Genomic DNA, 21,201 nt, shown 5'->3' on the forward strand with positions numbered 1-21,201 from the left:
GCTGTCCTGGCTGAGCGCGTGTCCCCGCCAACCTGGTGACTTATTCGTGTTTCATCCTGAGAAAATCCTTCCAATTGGATTAATGTTGTAGTTAAAAAAGAATCATTGTAGATAGTTGTGACTTTTTAAAAATTTATATTTATTTATTCCTGAGAGACACAGAGAGAGGCAGAGACGCAGACAGAGGGAGAAGCAGGCTCCATGCCGGGAGCCCGATGCGGGACTCGATCCCGGGACCCCGGGGTCACACCCTGAGCTGAAGGCAGGCGCTCAACCACTGAGGCCCCCAGGGATCCCCTATAGTTGTGATTTTAAAAATCACATCCCAGGTTGCCCTTCTCGTGTGTGATTCCTCAGTTCTGATTCTGTGTATTTTTAGGTTGGATTTTAAGCCATGTGACTGCCTGGGGGCACCTCAGCGGGCAGCTGCCCCCACTGGGGGGTCCGTGCCGCCCCCATTCGCCCCCACCCGCGACGCCCCGCACCCCTCTGAGGGTCGGGTCTCGCCATGAACCACCTCTCCGCAGGCCTGCTGCTCGAGCCCCGAAACCCCCTCACGTAGCGTCCAGGAAACTGCCCATGTCCCCACGGCCCACGCGGGGCAACAGCTTGAGAGGCCTCCTGCCTCCTCCCGGCAGACTCCTTCCTCAGCACCTCCCCGGCAGTGCCCTCCAATCCCACCTCCTCCCAGGAATCTCTATACCCCCCGCCCCCTGCAGCTGCAGACTCAGGGCCTCCCTGGCTCCATTCTTCCAGTATCTCCCGGCTCAATGAGATTGAGCACCTATTGTATACCTGCTTGTGCTGACCAGGGGCGGGGCAGGGTCAAGGACGGTGCCCCACCCCAGCCCCCAGGATGGCGAGAGCTTAGTGGGGAAGGAAGGGGCCTGAGGTGGAGGCAGGTGCTGGGAAAGGAGGTGGGGCGGAGGTGTCTGCAGGGGCAGGCTGCAGGGGGCTGGGGAGCAGCAGGTCACAGCCCCGGAGCACTGCGGGGGAGAGGGGACAGAGGGCTGGGGTCAGGGAACAGGCCTGGACAGAAGGCAGCTGGGAGTGGAGGGGCCCAAGGCCTCAGGATGGAGCAGGGGCCACTGGGACCCTAAGGCCCCACGTGCACCGGGTCACCCGGCAGCGGAGCAGGCCCGGGGGTGGGGGTGCGGCCGGGCCTGCTGGGGGCAGGATGAGGCGGCTCCGGTCCCACCTCGAAACCAGGGAGCACGAGCACCGCGTGCCATGAGAAACACCGTCTAAGAAAAGTGCCTCTCTGTGTTTGATCACAGCCGTCCACACCGTTCAACGATTTCCTTACCATTTCTGAGCGTCCACGATCCCTACGGACAACGCACCGAAGACGGGCAAACGCAGGAGACCCTTCATCCCAGTTTCTAGGAGGGAGCTTCCAGACTGCTTGTCTGGGGACCGATGCCCCACACTGTGCTTTGCCGGAAGTGCTTAGGATCCCACACTCACGTCTCGAGCTCCTGCCTTCCTGACAGTAGCTTTGAAGATACTAGTGAGGCTTAGAAAGGTTCCTTCCGCAGGGTCGCCGGGGCTCAGCGGCGGGGCGTGTGCCTTGGGCCCAGGGCGTGACCCCGGGTCCCGGGATCGAGTCCCGATGGGGCTCCTGCAGGAGCCTGCTCCTCCCTCTGCCCGTGTCTCTGCCTGTGTGTCTCTCAGGAATAAAGAAAATCTTGAACTAAAAAATATTCTTACACAAAGTATCATACAGGTAGTTCAGTCCTGAGCGCCCGGCTACGAGGGGGGCAGAGGTGTGTGGACACGAGAACGCCTGAGCCGCGTGCGCGTCCACCTCCTCCTCTCGCCCCCAAGAATCACAGGGTGAACCAAAAGCCACACGGGATGTTCTGTCCTGCTGCGTCACCACAGGGCGCCGTCCCCCCCTACCTCCCGGCCTCCCCGCGCAGCGCCTGAGCGCACCGGTGACGCCCTGCCCTCCCCTGGCAGAACCCGGACACGCGCGCCCTTCCCAGGTGCGATGCCCGGGCCCTGACAGCGAGCTCAAGGACGCTGACGTCGGGTCAGCGTGTCTCCCCGCAGCCGTGCCGGGCACACCGGGTGGCAGGACGGTCACCGAAGGCCCCCGGCGCAGGGAGGGGGTCAGGTGCGCTCGGTCACTTTCCCGGGCTGGCCCGTGACCTGTGCTGCGTGGGGCCCGCCGCGATGGCCCCCCACGCAGGGCGGGCTCGGCCACGCCCACGGTAGGCAGCTGGCCGCCCACTCGCTGCGGGCCTGGCGCGGCATGACCATCCCCTCCCACGGGCTTCCCGACCCGTCTGACGACTGTTTCCCAACTGGCTGCTGTGGGCCTCCCCGGCCTCCTCCGCGCTGCCGAGGCCCAGGTCGCACCGGGGAGCGGGTAGCAACGGAGACTGATGGCAGCCCGCTGCCCCGGCCGTCCCCCGGACACCTGGCGGCGGTCACCCGCACCCCTGCCGTCGCAGCCCACTGCCCGCCTGCACTCGCCCGTCCGTGCCCGGCCTCGCACCTCGCCAAGGGCCGGCCCGGGGGCTGGGGACACAGGAGCAGGTTGCCTCACCCCCCTCCTCCCACACAGGTGCCCCCCTCCCGTGGCCCCTGGAGCACCCCCCACCCCAGCACGGCACCTGCGGCTGTCCGCCCCTTCCGCCCTCCTGCTGCTCCTGTGGCCACGGGCCACCTGCGCACTCGGACCACCGCGCACGCCACGGGCACCGTCCCGCCCTCCCTGCCACACGCCCTGGGGACCACTCTTTGCTAGGATGTTCATCACAGGGGATTCCCAGGCTTCACCGACACACCTACACGCACAGTTTAAAGGACAGAAGTAAGGTGACTTACAGAATAGACACGGGGGCACCTGGCTGGCCCACTGCTGGAGCACGCGATGCTTCATCTGGGGCTTGTGTGGGTTACTTGAAAAAATAAATAAATAAGAATAAAACAAACACCTGTGCATTCAGCTTAAGCAGCAACGTTGCTGGGACGCCTGGGTGGCTCAGGGGCTGAGCGACTGCCTCCGGCTCAGGGCGTGACCCCGGGGTCCCGGGATCGAGTCCCGCATCGGGCTCCCTGCAGGGAGCCTGCTTCTCCCTCTGCCCGTGTCTCTGCCTCTCTGTGTCTCTCATGAATAAATAAATGAAATCTTAAGAAAAAAAGAGAAAGAAACAGCATTGCTATCACCTGTTTTTCTAAATAAAGTTTTATTGGCAGGCGGCCCTGCCCCTCGTGAACGGCTGGTCTGCGGCTGTTTCAGGCCGAGAACTGCGCAGTGGCGAGAGACGCCGTGGGGCCGCAAGGCTGAGGACACTTACTGCTTGGCCCTTTACAGAAATGTGGGCCAACTCTGACTCTGGATTTACGTCTTAAAAGGAGGGACAGGCGGTGGCAAAGTTGCTCAGTTCTCCGTGCCCGCAGATCCTCTGTGGGGCCCTGGGCCTCCGCCCCTGCTGTGGCTGACAGGAGGCCGCCGTCGGGCCGGGCCTCAGCTCTCGGCAGGTGGCAGCGTCCGGCCAAGGGCGACCTGAGTGCTGTACACACGCCAGAGCGTCGCCGACGTCTGCACACGGGGGTGCGCGTGGCTTCCCGGGCCGAGGGGCGCCTTTGCGGGACCCTGTCCTGCCGCGGCTCTGGCCCTGCCCCTGCCCTCCACGGCCCCTGCCCCCCTGCTTCCTGCGTCCCCGGCCACGTCTCTGCCTCTGGGACCCTCCTGTCAGGGCCGCGTCGCTGAGGCAGCACAGAATCACTGTCAAGCCCAAGCTTTGGCTTTGACTGATTACATCTTTCCTTCCGTAGACTCGTTTGCTCTTAAGTCTGTCTGGTCTTTCCTCGTGGCTCTTGGCGTCCCGAACGTCCTCTCTCGTTTCCCCGAACCCAGGGAGCTCAGCTACCCCGTCCCGCTCTCCTGCGTCCTCCGCCCGGCGCCCCGCGCCCGCTGTGCAGGACGCCACGCTCAGCGGGAATCGGGTTTCTGGGCATCTTTATGGCCCATCTTGGCCACCACCTGTCCTTGGGGCCCGAGCAGGTCAGAGTGTGGAGAACTAAGGTCCTCAGACCACACAGACCTCGCTCCTGGAGCTAAAGGTCCTGCGGGCTGCGTGAGGGCAAGGGCCCTGTCCTCGGGGGCAGAGGCAGGCGGAGCCCGGGGCCACTTCGGCTCACCTTCCCACCGATGGACGGAGGGTGGGGCCCCTCCCCGTCCCTGCTGTCTGGGCAGCATCACCTGTCACATCCCCACCCTGGGTGGGTCCTGACTTTTGTCACTTGCTTTCTAAACACCGTGAGGCTGTGACACCCAGTGTCAAGTTCACGCAGTTTGACAGAGGCCTTGGGGCCAGAACTGACGGTGGTGATCAGTCAGCAGCCAGGGCTCTTCCTTTGTAGGATTTTTGTAGGGCGCCGGAGTGGCTCAGTGGTGGAGCGTCTGCCTCCGGCTCAGGGCATGACCCCGGGGTCCCGGGACCGCATGGGGCTCCCCACAGGGAACCTGCTTCTCCCTCTGCCTGTGTCTCTGCCTCTCTCTGTGTCTCTCAGGAATAGATAAATACAATTTTTTAAAAAAGGAATTCTTTACCTTCTTGACATGTGCTTCAAGGATGTGCCTTCAAGCATGATGGAGGCGTTTTTTTTTTTTTTTCTTTTCAAAGATTTTGTTCGTTTATTCATGAGAGACACAGAGAGAGACAGAGACACAGGCCGAGGGGCCGGCAGGCTCTTCTCAGTGCGGGGCCCCGAGTCTCCTCGGCTGGACTGTGGGCCGCGGTGCACACTGGGTGAGGACTTCCTCCTCCTTCACGCTCCCTCCCGGGGCCCTTCAAGGGGCGCAGTCTTCCTGGGACACGTCCCTGCCGACAGCTCAGGCCGCGATCCTCTGCCCGTGGCTACGCAGTCCCCTGGGCGGGATGGCAGTAAGACCCAGGAACCCGGTGCTCTCTGTATCCTGTCCTTCCTCGAGGTTGTCTGTCTCGGGCACGGGACAGCCACCGAGTCACCAGGACGGCTGCCGATCTCAGGCTTCTGCGTGAGGTTCCCTCCTCATTGGTCCACCGTGACCCCCCACGCTGGTCCGGCCGAGGGACCTCCATGGGAGCCGGCCGAAACCAGTACCCGATGGAATCAGATCCAAGTGGGGACCGTGTCCGAGGGAAGCTGGCGGTAAGGACGCACGTGTTGGGCTGTCGCTCACACCACGGCGGATTTGTCTTCACTGGCTTCTGTCAATGTCCTCTGCTGCTACGGTACAAAGTTGGGCACTTTGCTGTAAGACTTGTCTGGTGTTCTCCAGGGGTTAGAAATGGAGGGTCCCAAGGGGCCCTGAAGGCAGGCACACTCGGGTCCATACGCCGCAGCGTCACCTAGAATGTGGTGGGCAGCGCGGGCGGGCAGGCGCCCTCCTACAGGGGCCGTTACGGGCCGTGATCGTGGCGGTTGCGTCCGAGGGACGCCCCCGGGAGTTGGGGAGATTTTTTTGGTAACGGCCCTTGTCTCTTCAGTCCCCAAAGACTCCCTTGCGGTGCTTTTGTAACCAAGGGAAACCATTCAGATTACAGAGCGTAAGGAAGGTCCTGCCCGGGCTCAGTAGGATCTATCGGCTAGATCTCTCCTGCAGGGAACAGGGCAAACAGACGGCCCTACCGAGGTCCATCCCAGGCCTTCAGGGCTCTGAACTGGGACCTGGACCTAAGGGCCTCTAGTAGAACACGTTTGGTCGTAACTAGACCAGTAAACTCCCTCGTGCTGATGATTATCTAAAGAGGCCGAAAACCCAGGTTACGGAACGGACGCAGGCCTCCCTACCCAAGGGGGCTCCACAGGGTCCCTCCGGCTGTGCCAGGGGCAGCTCCCTCACTCCTGTCCCAGGTTAACGGCTGGAACTGGAACCATGGCCTTGGGTGAGGCTACCTCAGGGCAGGGACGTTAACTAATATTCCCAAGCAGCTGCCGAAAGTCCCTTTGGGGTAAATTCTTCTCTTCTCTGGCCACGGACTGTGTACTCCCCCTTGTTGGCGGGCAAACATGGTGTGTGCTCCTCCGTCGGGTCTGCTGAGCTCTAGAACCGGGGCCCTCTCTCCTGCCCTCCCGCCCCCTCCTGCTGCTCTGCGCTGCGCCATCCCGGGCGCGGCCTGCACACTGGCTTCTAGACCACCCTCGGTCCTCCTCCACCCTCCTCTCGAGGAGCCAAGAGCACATCCTGGACTTAACACCTCCGATCCAGGTTTCTCCACCAGTGCCCCAGGTAAAAGCTGACAATGGGGAACAAACCGACTTTTAAACAGATCCAGAGGCGCCCAGGGGCCTCAGTGATTGGGCGTCTGCCTCGAGCTCAGGTCCTGCTCCAGGCCCCGGGACTCCGCACCGCGTCGGGCTCCCTGCTCAGCGGGCGTCTGCTTCTCCCTCTGCCTCTGCGTGTTTTCTCTTTCTCTTGCTGTTTAAAACTTCCTAAGGTTTTAACAAATTTTCCAGGACTCTTTTGACTCATTAAGTCTTTTTATTTGGCATGTTAAGTTCCTCTGGAAGAACTGTTAATAATAAGCCTCAGGTTATACTGCTTGGGTAAATGCTGTAATACTGCAGAGAGGATATGCGATTCCTAAAGTCTTCGGCCATCACTCGGTATAGGGCCATCACTGGACATTCTGATTACTGAAGTGCTGTGTGGCAGAAATAACCAGACTTCCCTGCCAGCTACGTTGTGACCTCTCAACAGATCTTTAGCCACGGCCATTTTTGAGTTTTTCATTTATAGTTACTGTTCTTACTCTCTTGAAAAATGGGTTTGATCTTCGAGAGGATTCATACAAAGGACTGTTAGGACAAATACAGGTATTCAGTATCTTTACGATCATAAAACTGAAATTAGTAAGAATTTCCAGAACTAACTAAACTGAGAATGATCACAGTTTATGTGTCTTGTTTGAAACATTGCCAGTTCTCTAATATTTGCTCTTTGCTCTTCCAGCCTGAGGAAACTTTGTCTTAGGACATCAGCGACATATGGGAATGATAAAGTATTCCTCTGCCAGCAAACTGCCAGCTAACTTTTCTACCTGAACCCTCTGAGATCCAAAAGGTCCTGTTCAGTGTCCTTTCTTCGGTGGCGACCATGGTCATTTGCATACGTTCAATAAGAACCTGTTCTTGTAACAGGACACCACTGGAAACATCGGTTATTTTACCAAGGCTTTGGCGGAGCGTCATCTTTGAGAGACAGGCGTAGACTCAGATATGACTAAGCAGCTTGAAGGAACGAAGGCTGATTTTCTGAAACCTGGAGCCGTAAAGCCCCTTGGAGATGGTGGCCGGATACCTGGGCCGCAGCTCCCAACGGCCTCACCAGGGAGTAAAGAATGTCAGTTCCTGGCAGGTGCAGGAGCCTCAGGATACCCTGGGGACCTTGAGAAGAGGAATACACCCAAATCTACAGGCATTACAGGCATGTCTGGCAAGTACTCGACTTGGCTTCTGGCCTGGGGAGGCTACCAGAAGTTCAACCTAGAGATTCCTTATAAAAATTTCCAGCAAAGTGGATTCTGAAAGATCTAAATGATCAATCTCTGTTCCTCCTGAGCTTATATAAGTCATTAGGCCACGTTTTGTTAAACCTGGACTCGTTTTACAAATGACTAGGTCCCGATTTGGCTACCTCTGTATACAGGTGAGGGCTACAGTAGAGAGAAAACGTTTCAGTAACACGTCTTTGTAGATACTAGATTCTAAGCGTTGAGACTCAAGAAAACTGGATTATTCTTTTACCGATAAGGGGTTCTTTGGGTGAGAGTTGCCCCAACGCATTCAACAGAGTTATTGGTTATTGTCCCTTTGGAGTTACTATGTGGCAAACCTTTTCTCCTGTAGACCTATCAATCGACGGAGACTATAATGCTCTATTAAATTATTTACTCGAGGCCAGGTTAATTCATAAATCTCTAAATGAATATGCAAACCATATCCTCCCGAAACCTGATTTGACAGACACTAGCAACCCACCCCATATAAACCCCGCAGACATGATTTAAAGGATTGGGAGTTGGGTGCCTGGTGGTTCTGTGGGTGAAGTGTCTGCCTTCGGCTCAGGTCATGATCCCGGGGTTGTCCTGGGACCGAGACCCACATCGGGCTCCTTGCTCAGGGGGGAGCCTGCTTCTCCCTCTGCCCCCTGCACCCCACCCCCCCACCCCGGCTCATGCTCTCTTTCTCATCACTCTCTTTCTCAAATAAATAAAATCTTTAAAAAAACATAAAGGAAGGGGGTCTCCTATAGCAGGGGGTTTAACTCCAAAATGGAAGGGCCTCTTCGGGGTCATGTCATGTGGCCCCACTCCTCGGGGGCTCATCGGCCTACAAGGAAACCTGTATCTCCGTCAGGGGAAACCAACGAGCAAACTCACGTGCCTCTTATCCCTGTGAACCAGTGGAAGACCTCAAACTTCTCTTCAAACAACAGTAAAGAGCTGGAGGGCGAGTTTGGTTAACTAGCAAGGGTCTTTTTATTCAGGCTTCTCTTGCTCATCATAGTATCAACCTCATTTTGTTCGTCTTTACGGTGTCTCCCTGCCCGGTGCCCAGACTCCTTCAGGTGCTTCCGCACCTCCAGTTGAGAGACGACCCTTCCTACTCAGGGAGCCTCCACACGTCGCCTACCTTGGGGTAGCTGCCTCTGCCTTCAGTGACTCGATACACAAATTCCCCGACCGACGGGTGCCAACCCGCGGGCAGGGACACCTCCAGGCCCCTACTCCGCAGGAGGAGGTTACAGACCTCAAGGCCTTCCACCCTCAGCAACCTTAGAGATCGAGGGGTCCAAATCGTTCAGGGAGGGACTGACGCGGGAAACAAAGGCAGAGGGAGATGTAGGTAAAATTAAATGTCCGTGGGCAGCCCGGGTGGCTCAGTGGTTTAGCACCACCTTCAGCCCAGAGCCTGATCCTGAAGACCCGGGATCGAGTCCCACATCAGGCTCCCTGCGTGGAGCCTGCTTCTCCCTCTGCCTGTGTCTCTGCCTCTCTCTGTGTGTGTCTCTCACGAATGAATAAATAAAATCTTAAAAAAAAAATTAAATGTCCGTATAGCCTGCAGCCTATTGAGAAACAGTGGAGGAGGCAGAATGGAACGTTCCTCCAGGAGCCTCTGACTGTCCTCCCGTCACCGCCTCGCTGGAGGGACGCACAGCCTTGGTTCGGCCGCAGCCAGGCCTCCAGGGTCCCACGAGTCTTCAGAGCACGAAGGTCCCTTTGGAACGTCCCGTATGGCCAGTCTCCCCGACCCCTACGTGTGTAATCAGTTGCTCCTCACACTCCAAGGCCACAGCTCACCTGTCGTCCTGCTTTAATAAACCCACCAGGGATCCCTGGCTGGCGCAGCGGTTTGGCGCCTGCCTTTGGCCCAGGGCGCGATCCTGGAGACCCGGGATCGAATCCCACGTCGGGCTCCCGGTGCATGGAGCCTGCTTCTCCCTCTGCCTGTGTCTCTGCCTCTCTCTCTCTCTCTGTATGACTATCATAAATAAATAATAAAAAAAAATTAAAAAAAAAAATAAACCCACCATTTTGTCCCGAAGACGTCTCGAGAATTCTTTCCTGGCCGTCGGGTCCAACCCCGCCGGCCTCACACTTGAAGACTCCGTTACAAGGTTGGGACTAACCACGACAAGCGGAAGAAGGGCAGCCGAGGAAGCGGCAGGAGATGGCAAATGCGACCTTCCCAGCGAAGGGCAGGGGGAAAGGAAAGCTGTTCCGAGCACGCGGAGCAGAAAATACAAACTAAGACGGGGCGGGCAGGGGCCCAGCAGGCTCTGGGGGCGCGAGTGGGGCGCAGGGGACGGCGCCGGCCTTCCCACGGAGGCCGCCCCCCAACAGGAGCGCGGGAAGGCGGGAAACGGCTGAGGCCAGGAAAGCAGAGGTGCCGCGGGGGGAGGGCTGCGGGCCCGGAAGCCGGGGACAACCGGGTGGCGCCAGGCCCTCTGCCCCAGGCACCGCCCCCGGAGGAGCCGGGGATCAGCTCTGTGGGCAAAGCGGGCCCGCGGTCACTCAGTCGCGGCGGCTGGGACGGCTGTGTGGCCACCCGGGCCACTGGAAAAAAAAGGTTTGGCCCCTATTTTATAACATATACCGTGTGATAAACTCCCAGTGATCGTTGCTTTAAACACAAAAACATGAAGCCATGACGTTTGAAGAAACCGTGAAAGAAACCTGTCTCACCTTGGGGTGGAACAGGCCTAAATATGGCACAAAATCCAGGGAGGATTAACAACACACAGAGTGACTCAGGAGCATAAAGATGAAAAATACGTGTGTGACAAAGACCAGTGTAAGCAAAGTCAAAACCAGATGAGACACTGAGGGGGGCTGAGATCTGTAATTCTGTCTCAGAAAAAGCCAGATTTCCACCATAAAAATGAGCTCCCACAGATCAGTGAGACAAAGGGAGCAAACCCCGCGTGCAAAGGGGTGAGAACTGGAGACAAGAAGACCGAGGCCGCCACCGCCAGTGCGACGGGTCCTGCGCACCCGCACCTCCAACCCACGCACCTCTCCAACCCCCCCACCTCCCCTGTGCGCACCACTGTGCACACCCCCACCCCCCTCCTGCACATACCCCCGCACGCACCCCCACTCCCCCACATCCCTGCACACCCCACACTCCGACACCCCTGCACACACACCCCCACTCCCCCCATGCACACCCCTGCGCTCCCCCCTGCGTACCACCCCACACCCCCACCTCCCCTGTGCACCCCCCACCCCCTCCTGTGCACCCCCCCACATTCCCCCCATGCACCCTGCACCCCTGCACCCCCATGTGCCCAGGAACTGCTGGTGTCCACACAGAGCAGCTGGACGTCTCCCCAATGAGAAATGCATCTGCTTTCTGACAAAGCAACGCTCCGCCCCTCGAATTTACACACACCCTGGAGAGAGTGTGTACAAGGCCGTTCGCTGTAACATGACGTGTGGGACAAAGGTTTGAAATAACCTATAATATCCGCCACAGGACACGGTCATGTCGGTTCACGTGCGCATGACGGAGCGCGACTGTGCGGGCAGAGAGCTGGGGCGAGGGCTCTCCCTGCGCTCGGATCCCCCAAGGGCCGCGTGTGGCTGCCCTGGCTCGGCCTCGGCCTTTGTGCCACGTGGGGTCATGCGGCTCCCCAGAGGTGGGCCCTCCGGATGGATGCTGCTGGACGCCCAGGACGACCAGGCGGGACCCGGACCAGGACGGGGTCGTGCTCGGGAGGCCGAGCGGAACAGAGGACGCCTGCGTCTCCTGGCTCCCTGCGGAGGGGCCCCCGGTGGGTGGCCTGCACCGCGCCGCGGGTGGGGATGCGCTCGGCACCGGGCCTCAGCGCGGGAGCCCACCCAGGCGGGAAGGGCGCAGCATGTGCGCCTGCACGTCAGCCTGGCCGTGGCCACCGTGGCCACCTCGCCGTCCCCCAGCCCTGCCAGCAGAGGCCAGAGACACACTGTCTCCCCTCCATTCTGAACCCCTGGCTCTAGTTTGTCACTAAGTTCTTCCTGCCGGCTTCCCTGTTGCCTCTGGCAGAGCAGGGTCGCTGACGGGAACCCAAACTCCCCTCCAGCTCGAAGGACTGCCCTGAGCCAGCAGGACCCCCGACCTGACCTTCAGTGCCCACCCGCATGCACCCAATGACCTTTGTCCCACACGGTCGTCCCATAAACCCGGAAGTGCTTTCTGCACTTTAGAGACAATCTTCCGGACGCATGTCGGGGTCCTGCCGGGGCCGGGCCTCCCTGAAGTAAGGCAGTCGCCAGCACCGTCTCTGCCCTGTTGGGGCCCGGGAACCCGGGAGCCCGGGCCTCGGCCTACCTGGCACAGAGTCGTCCTGGGAGGTGAGGCCAGAGGGGCTGGACCCCAGGTCCAGCAACTTCCACGTGTCCTGGAGGGGACTGCTAGCTGGTGATGAGGAGCTTCGGGTGTGGTGGCCACTCTCCTTGTGGGGTCCGGGAGCCGGGTGTGGCCTTGGGGACCGGTTTTCTTTCTGTCGAGTTGACCTGTGTTGTCGCTACGAATGTAAATAAAGGACACAGTCAGCCCTGAGAGCCGCGCTCTCCTAGCCCCCAGTAGGCGACCAGAGGGTGGGCCTGGCCAAAGGCAGGCTGTGGGGTGGGGCTCTGGGGACAGGCTGGCCAGCGCACCGCCAGCCGGCGCTCCTACGGACGCTGGACGGACAGAGCTGCCTTGTCAGGCAAGGGCAGCGTGGTCTCCATGGGAGGTGGGACCTGGAAGGACCGACGCCTGTCCGGCTGAGCCAAGGCCCCGCCGAGCCCTCTGTGGGTGCACCTCTGTGGTCAGGAGCCGGCCCTGTGCCCAGCATCCCAGGGGACCCACTCGCCAAAGGGACCAGCAGGTCCTGCCACCCCGAGCGGCCTCTGGTCCGTCACTCACGGTGATGGCCACCTGCCAGGACACTGGGCGCGCCACTCCCCGGGGTGGGTGCCTGCGCCGAGACCGGCCTGCCGTACCTGCCCGGGCCCCGCCGCCCCCGCTGCGCAGCCTGGCGGAGGATGGCTGCTGCCCACGGTCTGGGCCGCGCCGGGCTGGACGTCTCCAGGGCGGGCAGGGACACGTTCTTCCCTGCGGTGCTCCGAGTCCTGCGTGGGAATGCGAGCAAGAGGATTTCAGCGTCGGGGTCGCTGCTGGGGCGTGTTGCCGAGGTCTCCCTCAACATCGGGGAAACGCTGTTTCTGGGATCGGGGACTCCGGCGCGTCGGTGACAAGCCAGAGGGAGGGGTGTGGCCGCGTCCACCTGAGCGCCCGGCCTTCAGGAGACCAAGCACCCCAGGGTCACGGACCCCTCGTCAGCGTCAGGGGAGGAGGCCCCGGGCCTGAACCGGGCCCGGCAGCTTGCCGGCGGCCTGAACCCCCCGCGCCCGCCTGTGGGGGCACCTGCAGGACGGGGGGCACAGGGAAGGGAAGGAGCCGAGCCAGGCGGGTAACTGATAGCGCGCAGGTTTATGGGTGATTTGGGAGATTTCCTTCTAATAACACGTTTAAAAGTTTGATCAACGCAGGCGGTTTCACGGTTACCAAGAGCTGGCGTGTCAGTGCATCTCCCACCAGGGGTGAAGGGGTCCTCCAGAGGTGGGGGTGCAGGTGAGCGGGGCTGTCGCAGGGGACAGCATCATGCAGGGGAGGGGGCCCGGGGGCAGGGGTCCTCTGCTGGAGAACACCCGGGTCTCCACCCCTCCCTGCGGCTGGCCCTGCCCAGTGCCTCAGGCTGGTGTCCCCCCCCCCCCCCCCCGCGTCGGGCAGACCATTGTGGGGGCCGTGGCGCTGTCCCGTGACTCAGCCCCTGGCCTCGCGGAGGGCTTGTGGAGCCCGAGCACAGCCGCCCTCCCACCGGGTCGTGCGTGGCAGGAGAGCTCAGGCATTGCCAGGCCCTGGCCACCGCTCACCTCCTCCCACTCAGTGGCCAGGCCCCGAACCGGGATTCCTTCCCTCTCACATCCCAAATCCATCCCACAGCGAGTCCCGGCTTCAGCGGCCTCCGATCAGGTGCCTCTCCTCAAAGGCCGCCTGCCCCTCTGGACCCAGGCCCCAGGTCGGCCAGGAGCCTTGGCACGGCCGCCACTCTAGGGGCTCACGTCACCCCGGGCGGCGCAGGCGTCCACCTCCCAGCTGGCTTTCTCTTTGTTTTAAATAAATCGAAAAGGCAAGCCCCACATGGGAGACGATCTGCAGAACATGGGCGGATAAAGATTAGCCGTAAGCCTTTTTAAGCCCCCGTATCCTTCTAGGAAACGGAATGTCACGGAGTGAAACCCTAGACACAGGTGCACAGACGCAGCGCCGACACGCGCCTGCTCCCTTGCACCAGCTCGGTACAGGCCAAGCGTCTAGTCGTGGGGAAAGGCTTGGGAAGAACGGGACTCTGAAGGCAGCCACACGCAGCCCGCGCAGGGCTCAGGCGCCAGGCCCCACACGCCTGCAGCTGGCACACCCGCGGGCCTGAGCTCCAGCAGACAGAATTCAGCACGTGTTCTGGGTAAAAACTCAGCAGAGTTTTAAAGAAAACTTTAAACTGAGGCACCGTCTGCTTGAGGCCGAACCACATGGAACTGCTGATATTCAACCACGTCTGCCTTACAGCAAACCATCTACCTGGACATAAAATGCATAACGCATCTGGGGCACCCGGCTGGCTCAGTCAGTGGAGCGTGTGACTCTTGATCTCGGGGCTGTGAGCTTGAGCCCCACGTTGGGTGTAGACATTGCTTAAAAAAATAAAATCTTTACCAAAAAAAAAAAAAATTTCAATCAAGCATTCTATAAATCAGGACGAAGGCATGGGAGCCAGTGACCCTGCTCTCCGCACTGCATGGGAGTCCTGGCCAGGAGAGCAGTGCCAGACAGGACTGTGCAGGGGGAGCCTGGCCCTCGCCTCAGACGCACTCCGTCAGCCCAGAGAACACAGGAAAACCGCTGCCACACGCATTAGCACCAATCAGTTCTGCGGAGTTGCTACGTAGAAAACTCGGTAAGGGGATCCCTGGGTGGCTCAGCGGTTTAGCGCCTGCCTTTGGCCCAGGGAGTGATCCTGGAGTCCTGGGATCAAGTCCTGCGTTGGGCTCCCGGCATGGAGCCTGCTTCTCCCTCTGCCTGTGTCTCTGCCTCTCTCTCTCTCTATCATAAATAAATAAATAAAATCTTAAAAAAAAAAAAAAAAAAGAAAGAAAAGAAAACTTGGTAAAAGCCAACTATGCTCCTGATCGCCTGCAACAGCGATTCTTGAGATTAACAAACCGGTACAGTCACTGAACGCAACACCATCCAGCAATAAGAAGAGAGGCTGCAAACCATGGGAGGCCGTGGAGGAAATGCAGCTGCATGTTACCAAGAGCAAGAGGCCGATCTGGAAAAGGCTGCAGAGTGTACGATTCCAGCTCCGTGACATTCGGGGGGCGGGAGGCAGACGTGAGACAGTGAGACAATCAGGGATGGAGCTGGGGAGGGGGCGGTACACAGGGCAGTGAGGAGTTTTAGGACAGGGAAACTATCCAGCCCAAGAGGGTGGACGCACGTGGTCATACATGTGTGCAAACCCATAGAGTGCACAGGAGGAGGGCGAGCCGTGATGTGCGCCACGGGCTCCGGGTGACCGTCGTGTGTCCGAGCAGGTCCATCCGTGCTGATATATTTCTACAGCAGAGAATGTACACAAGTGGTGTCCAGACCTGGGCTTGGAAAGCCACACCTGCCAGGCCAAATCCTGCCGACCACCTTTTTTTTGTCCAGCCCACGAGCTAAAAATAGTTTTTACATTTTTAACTAGTTGAATAAAATCAAAAGAAGAAAGTTGCATGGCATGAAATTCTATGAAATGAAACTTCCAGGACCCATAAAGTTTTCCTGGAGCACATCCAGGCCCGTCTGCTCACCCGTCACCTGTGGCACCTCCAGGCCACTCGCGGAGCTACGTTGCTGTAGAGAACATGAAGCCCTCAGAGGTGTGGTCCTACGCAGTGACCCCCCCAGCCCTCTATGGAAGAGCTGCATCCGCATCGACACAGCTCAGAAATATAATGTGGAATAAAAGCGCTGTGCAGAAAGATACATACACAACCGATGTGATTTATACAGATTTTAAAATATCTGCTAAGAGAAACACCAGAGTTAGGAGAGCCTAAAGGGAGGTATCGGGGTAGAACACGCAATGGGATCTTGACTTTATACTATTTTGTTTATTAAGTTGGATGGTTTACTTCATATCAGTCTTTGTATCTTCTTAGAATTCCAAAATATTTATAATAAAAATACACAAATTAAAACATCCACCCAGTAAAGATCAAATGGGACAAATGACTAAGAAAGCTTTGTGAGGATTTTCTAAAAATAGAAACAAGGGCAACCTTATTGTATGCATTTGTAATAAATTAAAGATATTACAAAGGTATGGGTTTTAAAAAAAAGATTTTATTTATTTGAGAGAGAGAGAGAGTGTGAGCAGGGGGAGGAACAGAGAACGAGAGGGAGTCCCAAGCAGACTCCCTGCTCGATCCCATGACTCCCAGATGAGTCAGCTGCCTAACTGCCTGCCACCCAGGTGCCCCGCAAAGGTATGATATATATATATATATATATATATATATATATATATATATATATATATATATATATATATATATATTTATTTATTTACTTAAAGGCATGATATTTAAAGCAGGTCGGCACCAGCTGGGGAGAGGACCCTTCACTGGAGCTGTGCAGATAATAAACACAGGTCCAAGTCTAGCAATGCCGAGATGCCACCCCGCGGTCTGTCAAACACTGGCCTGGCTCTTCCCAAAGGTCAGCATCATGAAGGACAAACCGGGTCAGGAGACCCATCACACATGCATCTACCTCCTCGTACACACACACACGTGTGCACACTGCACATGTGCACAAACACACCTACACATGCAAACCCCCACATGCATGTACATGCACGACTATACAACCAGACACACAGGCACAGGTGTGCAAGTGAAAGGCAACGTGGGTCCTAGACTTGTGACTCACAAAATCTGAGTATAGGATATGTATTAAATTCTAGGACCATATTAATGTTGCTTCTTGATTTTCATTATGTGGGGAGGTGTCCTTGTTTTCAAACATAAAGGGGTTCACTGTCTGCAACTTATTCTCAGCTGGTCCAGGAGCAAAGCCATTTCACTGTGTGTGTGTCTCTCTCCCTATCACTCATCAATTTATCCATCCATCTATTCATCATCCATCCGTCCATCCACCCATCCATCCATCTAAAATGTTGGGAAGGCCGAGGGAGGAAGAGAAAGAATGGTAAAGTAAATGTAGTGATCAGTTAACAACTGGTGAATCTAGGTGAAAGGTGTAATGCTATATTTGCAACTTTATCTAAATTTGAAAATGTTTCAAAATAAAAAAAAAATTGATTGGAAAAGACACAAGCAAGAATTTAGATGTTTAGCACATGGTAAAAACATCAATTCGGGCAGCCCAGGTGGCTCAGCGGTTTAGTGCCACCTTCAGCCCAGGGCCTGAACCTGGAGACCCGGGATTGAGTCCCGCGTCGGGCTCCCTGCATGGAGCCTGCTTCTCCCTCTGCCTGTTTCTGCCTCTCTCTCTCTCTCTCTCTCTCTCTGTGTGTGTGTGTGTGTCTCTCATGAATAAATAAAATCTTAAAAAAAAAAATCAGTTCAATGCCAGCAAGAAAAAGGAGGACAATTACTTAAGGGCACTGTGACAGCTAGTGAAACACGACAGCTAGAAGAAATGGGTGGATATTTACCTAAAGTCAGAATAGAGAAAAACTACAGTGAAAAAGATCACTAAAGTAGACTGACAGAGCTCATTAGATTAAAAAAAAGTTATCTTGTAGTTTAAGAAAATGAAGAAAGGTTAAAGGCAAATGGCAAGTCTGAGAAGGTCATAATGGACAAACAGCAGTTCCTTTGTATATGAGGAACTCTTAAAAACTAGCAAGTACACACACACACACGTAGAATAATTAGCAAAGCACATATATAAATAACCCACAAAAGAAGAAATATAAATAGCCGATTACAGACTTTAATACCAATAAGGATACGAGAAAACTTCTAAAAGATGAAAATTTTTTAACCCATCATATTGGTAAAGATTCAAAAATAACACCCAGGGGAGTAAAGCTACAGTAAAACACACATGATGTAATTTGTATTTATCTATGGATGTAATTTTAAGCTTCATTTATTCATTCATTCATTCATCCACTGGAGACCAGAGAGAGGCAGAGACACAGGCAGAGGGAGAAGCAAGTTTCCCAGGGGGACCCTGATGCAGGACTCGATCCCAGGACCCTGAGGTCACGACCTGAGCCAAAGACAGATGCTCAACCACCGGCAGGGGCCCCACGTATGTATGTAATTTAAAAAAACAGCAGGACGGGAGCCCACGTGGCTCAGTTTGTTAAGCGTCTGACTCTTGGTTTCGGCTCAGGTTGTGATCTCAGGGTCAGGAGGCTGAGCCCTGTGTCGGGCCCCGTGCTCAGTGAGGAGTTTGCCTGAGGTTTTCTCTCCCTCAACCCCTCAAATAAATAAAAAAATATTTTTAAAAAGTGGTAGGGAATACATGGAGATTACTGGTAACTGTGGGTACTGGCAATTGGAGGCCTTTCAATTGTGTTTACTGGATTTTACGTTTTCGTAATGAAATGCAATATTCACGTGACTAATCAAAGTCATTAAAACTACATTTCTTAGATAAAGGAGTGTTACCTGGGCTGCAAAGTGGGGCTGCAACTGTCCCAAAGGGGCCTCAAGGGTGGGCAGGGGGTGACGAGGCAGTTTCCCTAGAAACAAAAGGAAAAGGATTTGCTTGCTTTTTGTTTTCACTTTTTTTTTTAAAGTAAGCTCTGTGCCCCGTGTGGGGCTCGAACTCACAACCCCGAGATTAAGAGTCATGTGCTCCACCGACCGAGCCAGCCCAGGCGCCGCTAGGGTCTGCCCTCCGCGAGCGCCTGGCGTCCTGACCTCCCCCGGGCCAACCACAGCACTCCAGAACACACGGTCCCCGCGACTCGCGTCACTCCTCTCTCACGGTGCGCGTGCGTGCGGGCCACACCATCAACTGCGTGACGCAGCAGCGGGCTCGGGGTGCACACAGCTTTCTACAGCCACACGAGGCCTCACGCAGCTTGTGTCTTCGGGTCAGTGAATGTGTTTCACAGAAAAATAAGCAGCAGGTTGGGTGAATGAACTGAAAGATTGTGCGTGTAAGAGGCTTCAGCACGCACCGTCTTGGGGAGAAATGGTCACGCGGCCCACGAACACCTGTTCGTTAACTCCGTTTAGGTTCAATTACCTACAAACCATGGAAATTCATCTTCAAGCTGACATACTACAAGATACAATTACTGTTCTCAGAGTAAGAATCTACTTGGTTAGACACAGCTTACTGAGGACTCCGAGGCTTCTGTGCGTAGGAGTTGTAAATATTGAGGTGGACTGTGCTAGAAACTGAAACGGAAATTTTTAAAATGCTTATTATCTATTCATTTGAAGATGGTGCTGGTGAACACAGTGCATATTAACATCTGGGTGGTTATGAAGCTACCTGTGCCACCCTGGGCCTCCTGGGCCGGGTCCTAGGTTCTAGATCAGTTTTTCCAGGAGATGAAAGGACACGGGAAAGACAAAAGTTGGAAATGCATTTATTTTCCTTAGTTTCTAATACCTGAGCTTAAAAGCTGTGGACTCCGAAGCCTCACAAATGGCCAACAGGCCCATGGAAATGTGGTCAACGTCCTTAGTCATCAGGGAAACGCAAAATGAAAATCCCAGTGAGAGACCACTTTGCACTCATGAGGGCGGACAGAAGAAAAAGGGAAGTGTTGCCAGGATGCGGAGACGTGAGAACCATGCACACTGGCGGGGCATTGTGCATTGTGCCCGGGGGGAGGCGGAGGGGAGAGCGAGGGCCGTGTACACCGCAGGGCGGGGGCTGGGGAGAGCGACGGTGTGCACCGCTGGGGCGACTGGGGAACCGTGCACACCGCTGGGGGGAGAGCAAGGCCCATGCACACCGCTGGGGCAGGGCGTTTGGGGGGGGGGGGTACCGTGCACACCGCCACGGGGAGAGCGAGACGAGGCAGCTGCTGTGGGAAAAGTTCTACATTGATGAAAAGAGCCAAGGGGGAGGGAAGAGACAGCAGAGCAAGCTGTGTGGCCGGTGTGCATCCAGGTCGGGGTCCAGGTCCGTGAGCCGAGGCGACGCGCTTGGGTCAGGTCAGTAGGCCCCCGGCCCCGCGGTACCACCTCACGCTCATATTCAGTGTCCCTAGGTCCTCCAGGACTCGGGGACCCCTGCGGGCAGTGCTCTGTTGACAAGCAAACCGCTGGGGGCGGCCTGGGAATGGAAGTGGGGTGGTTGCTGGTGCGGCCGCGAGGCTGTCCCCGTGTCCCCGAGTGAGCCGAAGACAGTGCCAGATGCTGAGCACCTGGGCTAAGGGACAGTATTCCAGCGAGTGAACCTTCAGCAAGCACACCCGCTCAAAGTCAGCTTCTTCGAAAAGGCCTTCCTTGTGTGAAAAATGAACTTGTGCCCACTCATCCTCTTGAATTATCAGAACAAAAGTTCCAGCTCAACTAAGATAAAATAATTTTTTTCTGCTAAAATTACAAATGGAATTCAAGGCAGAGCAACAGGCTCCAAGTCTTCCACTTCTTCCGAGCTCAAACTTTTCTCCGAGTATCTTCAGGGGTAAGGAGACTATTGGATGTGAAGATACTCTTTTCTTCTTCTTCTTACTTTTTTTTAAAAAAAGATTTTATTTATGATAAAGAGAGAGCATGAGAGCATAGGCGGGGGAAGGGCAGAGGGAGAAGCAGACGCCCTTCTGAGCCGGGAGCCCGATGTGGGGCTGGATCCCAGGATACTGGGGTTATGACCCGAGCTGAAGGCAGACACTTAACCTACTGAGCCACCAGGCGTCCCACGGATGTAAAGATGTTCTTAATAACCTGTCACAGGGATCCCTGGGTGGCGCAGCGGTTTGGCGCCTGCCTTTGGCCCAGGGCGCGATCCTGGAGACCCGGGATTGAATCCCACGTCAGGCTCCCGGTGCATGGAGCCTGCTTCTCCCTCTGCCTGTGTCTCTGCCTCTCTCTCTCTCTCTCTCTGTGACTATCATTAAAAAAAAAAAAAAACAAAAAAAACCTGTCACAAAGTGAATTAATGGGGGAGCCACACTTGACGGCAGAATGTGACCTTGGTTTCCTATCATCTCTTATGCTGTTCACGAAAATAGGGCCTGCATCTCGTTTATAGTTACCTTTCTATTATAATTTGATAGAAATTTTATGATTCTATTATAAATTTTATATATATATTAGAAATTTTATAATTTCTATTATAGTTTGATGCATGCAATGTTAAAAGTACTGATACACGATTATTTTTGCCCAAATAGTATCTGTGATCATTTGAAATTATTTGTCTCTTTGGTCTATGGCCATGTGGCAATTGAAAACAAAGAACTGTTACTAGTGAGTATTTAAAAGCTGTCTACAAGTTCTAATTCAACCTATTTTCTGGATATTCCATACATTTAATTTTGGAAGACCACTAACCACAGTTGAGTCTGCAGCCTTCACAGCAGCATCTTTCAGAATAAACATCTGTAACTGATTTCAGTGGCAACACTTCGAATTAAGTACACAGTAAGAGGGCAGCCCGGGTGGCTCAGCGGTT

At 55.8% G+C, this 21,201-nt stretch overlaps 1 protein-coding gene across 10 annotated transcripts in view; it reads right to left on the minus strand.

Annotated features, from left to right (window-relative positions):
• CCDC57 (coiled-coil domain containing 57) overlaps window positions 1–21,201 on the minus strand; it is a 102,625-nt gene that overhangs the window by 18,045 nt on the left and 63,379 nt on the right. For 9 of the 10 annotated variants that reach the window (XM_041724361.1, XM_041724363.1, XM_041724362.1 and 6 more), the window contains 3 exons: window positions 18,228–18,301; window positions 12,474–12,602; window positions 11,818–12,013 (listed from right to left, as the gene is read on the minus strand). In XM_041724361.1, the coding sequence (XP_041580295.1) occupies window positions 11,818–12,013; window positions 12,474–12,602; window positions 18,228–18,301 (399 nt within the window). Of the gene's footprint in view, window positions 1–9,301; window positions 9,487–11,817; window positions 12,014–12,473; window positions 12,603–18,227; window positions 18,302–21,201 lie in introns of those variants that run through there. The other variant, XM_041724364.1, reaches the window with a different exon arrangement.

Source organism: Vulpes lagopus, chromosome 12, assembly GCF_018345385.1.
Source record: "Vulpes lagopus strain Blue_001 chromosome 12, ASM1834538v1, whole genome shotgun sequence".
Classification (NCBI taxonomy): domain Eukaryota; kingdom Metazoa; phylum Chordata; class Mammalia; order Carnivora; family Canidae; genus Vulpes; species Vulpes lagopus.